This window comes from Camellia sinensis, chromosome 10 (genome assembly GCF_055761805.1).
Source record: "Camellia sinensis isolate YWXY chromosome 10, ASM5576180v1, whole genome shotgun sequence".
Lineage (NCBI taxonomy): Eukaryota > Viridiplantae > Streptophyta > Magnoliopsida > Ericales > Theaceae > Camellia > Camellia sinensis.
This window is the reverse complement of record NC_138970.1, coordinates 164,683,580-164,695,851: the sequence shown is the minus strand read 5'-3', so window position 1 is coordinate 164,695,851 and position 12,272 is coordinate 164,683,580. Positions and strand designations below refer to the sequence as shown.

Here is a 12,272-nt window from a genome sequence, read left to right as displayed (position 1 = left end):
AATTGTAGTCGCCAATTGTGCATTTTGTTGTAGTGGCCCATGAGATTGCCATAGGTAATCAGGACTGATGAGGACTGGAATTGGCTTTGGAAACTGAGACTTCCTTAGAAAATTAAAAGGTTCATGTGGGTTGTGCTTCATGGAAAACTATTAACAAATAAGATGAGAATGAAAAGAGGTTTGCCCATTGACCCTAGTTGTCCCAGATGTAGTGGGGTAGAGGACTTGAACCACCTTTTTAGAGATTGTTATAAAGCTAAAGAGGTGTGGTTGGCCTTATGTGGCAAACAATGGTACCTCGACATGCTTAGAAAACCTTGGCTGTAATGGATCATGTTCGACTCAAAAAATAAAAAAACATTTTAATCAACATATCACTTGGTTTACTCATTACAAGAAATTGCACTTTTGGCGACTAAATTTTTAGTCGCCAAAAGTCATATTTTTTGTCGCCAAAAGTCATATTTTTTGTCGCCAAAAGGTTTTCCCGACAAAATAATTTGGTCACCAACTTGATTGCGGAAAGATGGTTAGCGAAGGTATTAGCGACAAAAAAATTTTAGTCGCTGAAAGTCCTAAATTGGCGACTAAACAAGTAGTCGCTAAAAGTAAAGGTGTTGGCGACAAAAAAAACTTTGGTCATTGATAGGCTAAATTGGCGACCAATCTTTTAGTCGCCAAAAGCTTTCAAAAAAAATTTATATTGCATTTTCAGCGACTAAAACATTTGGTTGCCAAAACTAAATTTATTTTCCACGACTAATTTATTTAGTAGCCAAAAATTTTTTTGTTCATCTTATTTTTTTTAGCTACTAAATGTTTTAGTTGCCTAAAGTGTAATTCTTTTTAACTACTAAAAATTTAGTCGCCTAAAGTCTATTTTTTTATTTTGCTACTAAAATTTTAGTAGCCAAAAGTATTTTTTTTCAATTTATTCTTTTTTTAGCTACTAACTAGTTAGTCGTTAAAAATATTTACTTCTTTTTTGGCTACCAATTATTTAGTAGCCAAAAACATGATATTATTTTTTTTGAATTTGTCCATAACCTGTACGTATTCCATGCAACCTATACCATGTATAGAAAAAAACAATATATATTATCAATCATTTCGCAATTTACATCCATTTCACTTTCAACCATCCAAAAAGGAATAACTTTTAATGTCAAATTCCATACAAACTAAGTATATTCCAATCTAAAATAATAATTCCATACAAAATAGAGAATCATACGAAAACCATTATATTCGTATAGACTCTGGAGATGATAGTGAACTTTTGAAAAGTCTGTCTAATATTGAACCTCATTTTCTAGAGCTTCAACTATATTCTTATCTTGAATGTCACCATGAAAAGCATGCTTCCCGTTGTTGTTATCATTTGTCATATATGATTTCTCTTGCTCCTCTTTGTATAAACTTTGCAAAAACAAGTTTTTCTTGCGAGATACGTGAGTGGAGAGATCAGCTGTCTTGCATGTTGGCAAAGGGAATGTTAGGTCCTAGTCATTAAAACTTAACTCTTGCAGAATTCTAGGTTTTTAAAGCAGTTAACTATGCACGTATCTGAACCTAGTCATTTTTAAAGCAGTTAACTATGCATAAGTGTCTCTCCAAGAAGGTATAAATATAAATACAGAAATAAGTTTATATTTATATACGAGGAAGAGGAGGATGAAATGAAACAAGAAGACCCACCCTTAAAAAGACCAACAACATGCATGACTCCAAATATTTTGTAGATGAATCAGACATATCAGCAGCAAGTGATTTAAAAATTATCGTTTACTTGTGACCGTGAATGAAATTCTAAATACTGGTATCTAAAAAAAATTAATAAAGACGCCTCAATGATATTGACACAAGCAACATTGACATCCAAAAGATTAACTCGACAATGCATCTCATAGTAGGATTTTGGTTACAACTTTACTGTGGTTGGCAACCACTAGAGGCACAACTTAAGTATCTCCATGATAAGAGAACAAATGATTTTGCATGTTGTCTACATATGCTTTTATAAGATGGCATCAACGGGTTGAGAAGTATGATTCACTACAAATTCAATATGTATTTTCTTCATTGCAAAGATCAACATCAAAACCTAGAAGTAGCTTGGATCTTAACTCTAAAATCTGTAAATGCTGCCAAAACTCATAGAGAACTCAACCTATTAAATTAAAAATATATTCAACACTAACCTTGGATCTATAGGCCAACAACTTCTCAGCACTTCCGAACAAATGGCTGTGGTCCTTGTGAAGATTCATGGGTATAATGACAGAAATGTATCATGTTTCTATGATAATGACCTTATATTATGTTACCATTCTTTTTGAGGACTTGATCTATTCCCCGAATTCTAGAATTTAAGTTACCATCCTATGTTAGTTTTTTCCACTCACAATTTCATCTTTTAGACTTCTCTCTCTCTCTCTCTCCCCTTCTAATTCTACATTCACCAGTTGGAACTATACCAAGATTAATTTGGAGGAAGTACACTCTTTGTTTTTTCCCCCCCTGCTTTTGAATGACTTGCTGTAATCTACTTTTTGTTTAGCTACTGTGACCCTATACTCACATATATTGTTTCCCTGCATTTTAATGATCTCCATTTTTGCTATCCCTATTTCCATCATACCATAAGCCAGAAAATTAAGGCAAAGAATGCAAGAACATTAAGGCATTGAACTTATTAGCATCATACTTGGAAAAGGGATGAGGATGAACACAAGAATAATACCTCACTGCCTATACCAAGATGCTGACCAAAAGGATCAATATCAAACAGTATCTGCTGATTGATATTTTCTGAAGATCGATACAGCCTAATTACAAGATGCACACAGGCAAAACAATCAGTCAAAGCCTTTCTTTAAATTTAGTGATTAAAGAGGGTAATCCAAAATTTGCATGAACAGAAAGAACAAGCCATTTAAAGCAACACACACTGGAAACTGTAGAACTATGTTTGCGTATGTCCCAGCAAAGTATGTAAGGGTCCTATAACAAATTTGAGAATAATTTTTTTGGTCAAATGCATTCATATTATCCAGACGTTAGCATATAATAACCAGCTATAAAAATAATGATAAGGTTCATTAAAGGGTAAGCTGCAACTAGCTGGAGCATCATTTTAGGGTGGTGTGGATCCTGATAAGGATTGAATACTAACCATTTGATCCCGAATTTTAGAGTAAGGATATTTTGATATTTTTACACACATGTTGCCCTAATTTCTATGTACTTATAATTGAGGGGAGAAAAGACTAGCTCTAGATATTATAACTTTCTGGTCATATTACAAACCACAACTAGTTTTTGGAAAGAATCATGTAAATTTTTTGTGTTCATTTATATTTGATCTTTGTTTCTTATTCTTATTCATGTTTGTGTTTTGTGTTCTCACTAATCCTGTTTATTAGGTGTATCAATTCTTAATGCATCAAGACACTTATGGTTCATCAATAAGTGTAATGATTTCTTTATTCATCAATAAAGGATTTTTTTTGCCGATCAAACCAAAAAAAAAAAAAAAAGAAGACACTTATGGTTCACCATAAGTGGCATCAAAGTGAACGAGCAAAGGCAACACCTTCGGTTACATTTAACACAGCCAGGCTTCATAAACCACTTGTAGCAGTTTCACTTGTAAACTTTGCAACAATTAATCTACGGTTTTAATGGTCAAACATTGTAACTGATGTTAGGAAACAATATAAGAGATTATCATAATAAACCCAATAGAAAAGCAGTGAACGAAAATTCACAATAAAAAGCTTCTTTTAGTTTCTCACCCATTATGTTGACTACAATCTGCAGCGTGAATGAAGAAGATTTGAACAAGCAATGTCAACCATGCCACAAGAAAACATGTTAGCCTCTGATGCCCCAATTTCTCCATCCTAAATCAGTAAACATGTTACAAAGACATGCATGAACAGAATTTCATAATGAAACTGTTTTTACAAATCTTAAAAGGAAAATAATTTTTTTTTTTTAATAAAACATATATATGTTACCAGCTAGGTGTTTAAGTGTATTTCACGCTGACTATCATGACGAATTGTGAATTTTGATCCTTAAAAAATATTAGAAACCAAAGGAGATTATGACCTTGTCATAGAGATTTGTACCAGAATTTAAATTAGTTCATGAAGACAGAAAACAAAGGACAGATATCACTAATCAAAATAAAAGAGGACAGATAATTTGGTCTGTGATGAATTTTTCATTTAGGCATTGCATCAAACAGTTGGTGAGCAGAAGCAGAAATTCATGCCAAACCACACATGCATCAGCACAAACCAAACTCAAAAACAGGGAGGCAAAGACAATTTCCCATCAAGCAAACACAATAGAACAAAAAATCAGACCACTCCCTTTGCTTTTTCACATCATAGATATATATCTCATCAATCTGTGTATGTACGTATACAACAATACAGTTCAATCGTTACTGAATTGCAAGTCCAAAAAAGCTCTGATTTGGGGAATTCAGAGTACAAAGAACTGAAGAAAAATACCTCTAATTTAGGGAATTCAGCGTCGGTAGCGAAGAGCGAGGGTGGGTGTCGATGTTGCATTGGGTTTTTGCTGTTTGCTGATCTTCCTCTTCAATGGTGGGGGACAGTCGCGGAGTTGCTATGGCAGCAGACTGATGTTGAAGATTATGGGTGGTGAACACAACACCCATCTCTTTCTCTGTACTACAACACCTTCAAGAAGATTATGGGTGATGAGAGAGGTCCACCATAGGTGAAGAGAAGAGAGAGAGAGAGAGAGAGAGGGTGGAAATAAAGAGAGAGACAGGCGCTCAAAATATACATCATTTTACACAATTAGCGACCAAAAATTTTTTAGTCGCCAATTAAGGCCTCGTTTGGCAAGAGGCTATTTTAGCCAATTAGCCAAAAAGTTACTAAATTAGCTAAAAAGCCAACAACCTATCCCAAAAAGTCAAAGATTCTCTTTTCTCTCTACTTTTTGCACATCTTTTCGTAATTAGCCAAAAAGTCATCCCAAACATACAAGTTTTTTTTACCTACCTTTTTAGCCAAATAGCCAAAAAGTTACTAAATTAGCCTGTTCCCAAACGAGGCCTAATTTGATGAATCCCTCCAAATTTTGAAATATCTCCCTCTAAATATTTTAGTTTTTTGGCGATTAAAAAAATTTTTTAGTCGCTGAAAACACACTTTTGCCTACCAAAAGTTTGGTCGTGAAAGATAAAAATTAAAATTTTACTTTACATTTAGTGACTAAATAATTTTAGTAACCAAAACTAATCATACAGCGACTAAAAAAAATTTTAGTTGCTGAAAACACACTTTTGGGGACCAAAAATTTAGTCGCCAAAGATAAAAATTAAATTTTTATTTTTTATTCGGCAACTAACTAATTTTAGTAGCCAAAACAAATCATACAACGACTAAAACATTTTTTAGTTGCCAATTGTAGCATTTTTGGCGACTACATTTTTTTTAGTTGCCAATAATCAATATACCCCAATTAAAAAAAATTAGAAGCTAAATATTACACTTTTGCCGACTAAAAAAAAAATTTGGTCACCAATTCCACAACTTTTGGTGACAAAATTTTTTTTGACCGCCAAATTTAGTAGCCAAAAGTACATTTTGGTGTAGTGATTGTGGCTTTGTGGAAAATTTGGAAAAATAGAAATCTCTTTATTTTTGAAAACTTTGTGACTAGTTGCCAAGAAAGTGTTAATTATATTTTGGATTATTCTAGAGAGATCAATCAAGCGTTTAACATGACTATTTTAATGCATAAACCAACTTTTACACTAACTAAATGGAATTTGCCACCTGAAGGGAAAATCAAGCTTAACATTGATGGCAACAGGAAGCTTGGAGGTGGAGGGGGATTTGGAGGACTCTTCAGAGATCAAAGAGAAGCTTGGGTGTATGGTTACTATGGCAAATTTCATAATGGCTCTCTACAAGGGGTTAACAATCATCTTCAAAAAGGCATGCACAATGTGATTATTGAGATAGATGCAGAGCAAGTGGTGCAGTTGATGGATGCAGATCCAGATGACAAATTTCCATTCAAAGGACTTGTGGAGGATGCTAAGATCCTATGAAGCACGGGTACTCCAAAAATAGTGTCGTACGAGTACCAGGTACTTCCCGGGTGTGGGTACGCGTACTGGTACGGTTGCACGCATACTGGGTAAGGCAAAAGGGGGTTTGGTACATTTGGTTCAATCAGGTGCGTGATGGGCACGACATAGGTATGCCATTGGTACGTTTCGGGTACGCGGGGGCAAAAAATCTAATTTGTAAGACAATTAGGGTACGGGAGCAATTTATTTATGTTCTTTATCAAAAATAAAAACAAAAAATACAGTGTTATTTTGTAATATTAAGAATATATAACACCTAGATTTTGTCCCTTCTTGCGTCTCTTCACTTTAGCAACAGCGAAGAGAAAACGGCGCAGTCTTCTTCAGCAACATCTCTTCACTTCGAAGCCCTCCAGTGATGGCGACGCAACGAGACGAAGCCCTCCGGCGAGTGTTCTTCATCTTCTTTTTCGTCTTCGTCTTATTCGTTTATTCTTCTTCTTCTTCTTCTTCGTTTTTACATTTTTTTTTTCTACAGATCAGCAACTGGTCTTCATCTTCTTTGTTCCTTTCTTCGTTTTCCTTTCGATGAGTGTTCTTCATCTCTTTTTTTTTTTTTTTTTTTTTTGGTGCCCCTGCGGATCAGCAATTTTGTTCTGTTATTTCTTTTGTAGATATCAGCGTTGTTCTCTTCAGCCAAGACCCCTCTATTTTCTCTTTTGCAGATATCAGCGTTGTTCTCTTGAGCCCAATATTGATTTCATGTAAGACCTTTCAATTTCTCTCTTCAATTCTTAGTTAAGCTTGCATTGATGGATGAGATTATTGATCTGTGTAAATGTAGTAGAGTATTATCTTGATTTTGACTTAATTCAAGTGCTTTTTTGTGTAATGTTAATTGATGTTGTTCTTCATCTGCTGTCTTTATGAAATCTTTCTTTGGTCTCCTATTATTTCTTTGGTCTCACCCTATAAAAATAGCAAGTTGATGAGCAAAAAGAAAGATTTTAAAAATAAATTATGATCACAGTGCATAACATGTCAAAGTGAGAGATTTTACAAATATTATGTTTAATGCTTAATGGTTTTACATTATAGGAAAATGAGTTCATCAAGCAGTTTAAGTTCATCTGCAAGTGCTTTTTTTGCTCCTTTCATCGATCAATCTGGAGATGAATGCTCCTCTTTGGGGCTACGTTACAAAATTAGTCAAGAGGGGGGAAGGAGGAAGTGGTAATACAAAATTTAAGTATAATTTTTGTAACATTGAGTACCAAGGGTCATATTCTAGAGTTAAAGACCATTTGTTGCTACTTACTAGCCATGGAATTAGAGTGTTTGCAATTGTGAAGGACAAGAGTGATCTTCTTTCTGGAATTCGAAAGGCAGATCAAGAAGTTGAGAATCTGAAAAAGATGGCAAAGCCTAAAAATGTTCCTTTACGACCTCCATCTTTCCAAATTAGTACTAGCCACGACAGGGTAAGAGATGTTGGAACATTTACAATAGAAGGTTATGAACCAAGAAAAAGAAAGACAATTGGGAGTAGTCCTTTGAATAAGGCATTCAATTAAAGTGTTAGAGAACATTTATATTCTTTAATTGCTCGTATGTTCTATTCAGCTGGTTTGCCTTTCCATTTGGCTAGGAATCTATATTTTGTGGGTGCTTTTCAATATGCTGCTGAGAATCAAATTATTGGGATGTCCCTCATGAATATAATTTGTTAAAGACTACCTTACTTAAAAAAGAAAGGGCAAATATTAAAAGGTTATTGGAACAAACTAAAAGGTCATGAGATGAGAAGGGGTTGAGTATAGTTAGGCCTGTGCAAAATATCGCCCAATCTGCTAAAACCGCACTGATCTGCATCAATCCACACCGCTCTAACCACTAACCGCGGTTTAAACTTTAAAATTTATAATTCGCCAACTGAATCGCTCTGCTCCGTTATAGTTAACATATATATATATATATATATATATATATTTTAAACTTCACTGAAATATCAATGTAAAAAAAAGTGTGGGAGATGTTTAAGATATAAAATTTATTACAAATTAGTAATTATATATATGGAATATATTATGTAGAATTAATTTTTGTTATATATCTAAAAAATATTATACAAATTAGTGTTATATATTATGCAAATGTATGATAATTAGTTAGAATATTCTTCAATCCTCCAATCCGTCAAAAATTGCAATTTATCAATCCGCTAATCCGCCAACCCGCCATTCGATTTGCAATTTTACTCTCAAACCGCACCATGCACACCCCCAATTATAGTATCTGATGGATGGATTGATGCACAAATGAGGCCTCTTATTAATTTTATGACAGCATCTGATGGTGGAGCTATGTTTATAAGAGCCTATGAAGCATGAGTGCGGGTACGCTGATACGGCAAAACTCAAAAAAAGTATGATACGGGTACGGTTGCTGTACGCTGATATTTTTTTTAATTATTTATAATTATGGTTAAAGGATCCAACCTACAAATTAAAATTAAATATCAAAACTAAAAAGAGAATTACAAAACTAAAAGACAAATCATATTTCAATTCAACAATGTCAACACTAAAGCATAATCCATGAGTTGTTTTAATGCCATTACATAGGAGAATTACAAAATAAACTTTCAGTCCATAATGCAAGCAAAGGAAAAACAAAAGAAAGAAAGCCCTATGTATCTAAACTTGACACTTCAAAGTTCACTTCCATCAACTTCATCATTGAATAAAACAGCTTCCATCTCTGGCTCATCAAGTGAAAGATTTACAATTTCAAGGAAACCAGAACCCTCCAATGAATCAAATGCATCTCCCCCAATGTCCCATAACTTGGTCTCTCCTTCTATGTATAGTCGACTTTTCCTTGATAAGAGGCGAATATTTGAGTGCACAAAAACCAACTCCTTGCACTGTTGTGGTGTCATTTTATTCCTCCTCATAGAGTGAATGAAAGAGTAGGTGCGCCAATTCCTTTCACAACATGATGAGGAACACGGTTGGCCTAGTAATTTCACTGCCAAGGATTGAAGCATAGGTGTAGAAGAGCCATGTGCCAACCACCAAACTACTGGTTTCATTACTTCTCTATCACATATTGAGTCAGAGTCTCCAAAACTTTCTAAACAACCTGAAAACTTAGCATATTCTGTATTAACAACCCTTCTCTCATCTGAATTAGGAAAGTATGTAACAACCCGAAAATTTAAGTTGTCCCTTAAATTTTAGTTTGGTATTATTTAATTATAAATGAGAAAAAACCCTAAATGTTTAATTAAATATTTCGTAAGAGTAAAATAAAATATTAAATGTTATGGGTATATGAGATAAAGCGTAATTAAATTAGGGATTATATATTATTGGAAAAAAGGGGTATATAAGTAATTCAAGATTTGGGCCAAAGTAGAATTAAACCTAAAGTTAAATATGTTAGATAAGTATGAATTAATGGTTTGGGACATGTAGCCTTGTGGCTTGGTGCAAAGAATGACACGTGGCAAGCTGGTGGCTTGGTGGTCACGACTATCTCTCTATAAAGGGGAGGATTTGTTGGGGTGAAGGGAAAAAGAAGGAAAACAAACTAAGAAAGAGGAAGAAAATAGTGGAAGTCAAGAAGGTTTTTGATAGTGGAAAGAAAGAGTAAGGTATTAATCCTAAGGTGAGTTATATTATACCTTGAGTCACCATAATATATTTTACGTATGTTTTGAGTTATCATAATTTATTTTACGTAAATTATGTTTTATATATTATATTAGCATTTTTAATTATGTTATTTATTTATGAACCTTATTTGATATACTAAGGAAAATCCATGGATATAACTGTTTATTAAAATGTGTTTTGAGTAATTATTTTATAAGTACCACCACGGAGGTCCCATGTTTTGGGAGACTTAAATAACCATTGGTTCTCTGATTAGTCACTTTGTGACTCTCTGTCTGTCATGGATCCACTGACACTCTGATTTCTGGTGTGGAGCAAAGTGTTGTACGGAGCTAAGTATTACACTATTGTGGGATCCACCTCTAGAGTTCGTACGAGCCACCTCTTGAGTCCATAAATCTGTTACGTTCCGTTCTGTACCATTGTTATAGTTATTTACGTAATTTCTATTATCTATCAAATGATTTCCGTACTATATAAATTTTGTATTTTAATATCAAGTTCTGTTTAGCCCCATAATTATCCATGGTGAATTTTATGCCCTTTTGCTTTTAGTATAATATTTCTCACTCTGCCATGTCCTTATAGTTGTTTACCACTTTCAGGTGACATGTCAGGGCCGGCGCGTGGGGTAGGCACAAAACACTTGTTAGACATTGTTCAGCTTTGACAATTTAATTAAATAGAAGCTTCAATGATTATTTTGGTACTCTCACTTAAATATTATTTTCGCTCGCGTTTATTTATTTGTTTAATAAATTGGCCGGAGGTAACTCCAGTTACTGGCTATCACGATACTTAACCTTTGGGTACAGTGAGCGGGTTGTGACAAGTGGTATTAGAGCAATGGTTTATAAAAAAAATAAAAAAAATAAAATAAAATTATCATTGGAGCATAGGACACACGCACATTTAACAAGTAAGATAGCGGGTAATTAGTACCTAAATATTATATTTTGATAGTTGATTTAATTATATTATAATTTTATATGATTATATATATTAAATTTTTTTTTTTTGTGTGCATAATTTGTGAAGGATATTAGATATAATTTATATTTGTTATAACAAAAGAAGGAAAAAAAAGGGTGTCAGGTTCAAGCACCCACCAAAATTATAATATAATTAAATACATATAATTTCTAGTTTAGTATTTCAAAAAAAAAAAATTCGTTTCGACTTTTTACAAGTGGGTTCAAATTTTAAAGATACTAATTTTGAAACTATTTCCTATCAATGGAAGATTCATGGATAAAAGAAATGGAAGTCCATCTCCAATTTCTTCAACTCTTGCATATGATTCTGTTATTTCATTTCTAGTCACTTGTTTAATTGTGTCTCATTTTATTTATTTATTTTTTTTTTCTTTTCAAAAACAAGACCGATGAAAAGTTTTTTAAGTCACTCATTGTTTCTCATTTTGACCCAACATAGTTTTTGACAAATAAACAGTGAGTTATTTCTGATAATTTTTTTTGAGGTAATGATTAACAATATTTTATATCAGATTAATCATCAAAAATTTATTCTTGATATATATGTATTTATCAGAGTGCGCAGCGGATAGCTTATACATATGGCAAATTTCGAGGACAAAATTTTTAAAAAGAGAGAAGATTATAACAACCCGAAAATATAAGTTGTCCCTTAAATTTTATTTTAGTATTATTTAATTATAAATGAGAAAAAACCCTAAATGTTTAATTAAATATTTCATAAGAGTAAAATAAAATATTAAATATTATGGGTATATGAGATAAAGTGTAATTAAATTAGGGATTATATATTATCGGAAAAAAAGGGGCATATAATTAATTTAAGATTTGGGCCAAAGTAGAATTAAACCTAAAGTTAAATATGTTAGATAAGTATAAATTAATGGTTTGGGACAGGTAGCCTTGTGGCTTGGTGCAAAGAATGACACGTGGCAAGCTGGTGGCTTGGTGGCCACCACTATCTCTCTATAAAAGGGAGGATTTGCTAGAGTGAAGGGAAAAAGAAGGAAAACAAACTAAGAAAGAGGAAGAAAATACAAGAAGTCAAGAAGGTTTTTGATAGTGGAAAGAAAGAGTAAGGTATTAATCCTAAGGTGAGTTATATTATACCTTGAGTCACCATAATATATTTTACATTAATTATGTTTTATATATTATGTTAGCATTTTTAATTAAGTTATTTATTTATGAACCTTATTCATTTATACTAAGGAAAATCCATGGATATAACTATTTATTAAAATGTGTTTTGAATAATTATTTTATAAGTACCACCACGGAGGTCCCATACCTTGGGAGACTTAAATAATCATTGGCCCTTTGATTAGTCACTTTGTGACCCTCTGTTTGTCATGGATCCATTGACACTCTGATTTCTGGTGTGAAGCAAAGTGCTGTACGGAGCTAAGTGGTACACTATCATGGGAGCCACCTCTAAAGTTCGTACAAGCCACCTCTTGAGTCCATACATCTGTTACGTTTCGTTTTGTACTGTGGTTATAGTTATTT

The 12,272-nt window shown here is 33.2% G+C and overlaps 1 protein-coding gene across 3 annotated transcripts; it reads right to left on the bottom strand.

Moving 5' to 3' along the window:
- Nucleotides 1-1,098: 1,098 nt before the first annotated feature.
- Nucleotides 1,099-4,806, bottom strand: LOC114301244 (uncharacterized). Of its 3 annotated transcripts, none has more exons than XR_014342852.1 (4): nt 4,527-4,798; nt 3,798-3,905; nt 2,744-2,828; nt 1,099-1,468 (listed from the first exon to the last, which is right to left on the bottom strand). XR_014342852.1 is itself a non-coding variant. In XM_028246170.2 (4 exons), the coding sequence occupies exons 2-4, from the start codon at nt 3,902-3,904 to the stop codon at nt 1,293-1,295; spliced, it is 372 nt and encodes a 123-aa protein (XP_028101971.2). In that variant the 5' UTR covers nt 3,905; nt 4,527-4,806; the 3' UTR covers nt 1,099-1,292. The 3 variants fall into 3 exon arrangements, 1 of the variants encoding a protein (XP_028101971.2); XM_028246170.2 differs by having other exon boundaries at nt 1,099-1,472; nt 4,527-4,806; XR_014342851.1 differs by lacking the exon at nt 4,527-4,798 and having other exon boundaries at nt 3,798-3,922.
- Between the last annotated feature and the right edge of the window lie 7,466 nt (nt 4,807-12,272).

What these genes read in the sequence shown, in the direction of transcription:
- LOC114301244 (XM_028246170.2), bottom strand. Translation starts at nt 3,904, where the DNA reads ATGGAGAAATTGGGGCATCAGAGGCTAACATGTTTTCTTGTGGCATGG. An exon ending in GATTGTAGTCAACATAATGG is followed by an intron (nt 2,829 to 3,797) that starts GTGAGAAACTAA and finishes TCTTGTAATTAG; the next exon opens with GCTGTATCGATCTTCAGAAA. An exon ending in ATCTTGGTATAGGCAGTGAG is followed by an intron (nt 1,473 to 2,743) that starts GTATTATTCTTG and finishes CCAACATGCAAG; the next exon opens with ACAGCTGATCTCTCCACTCA.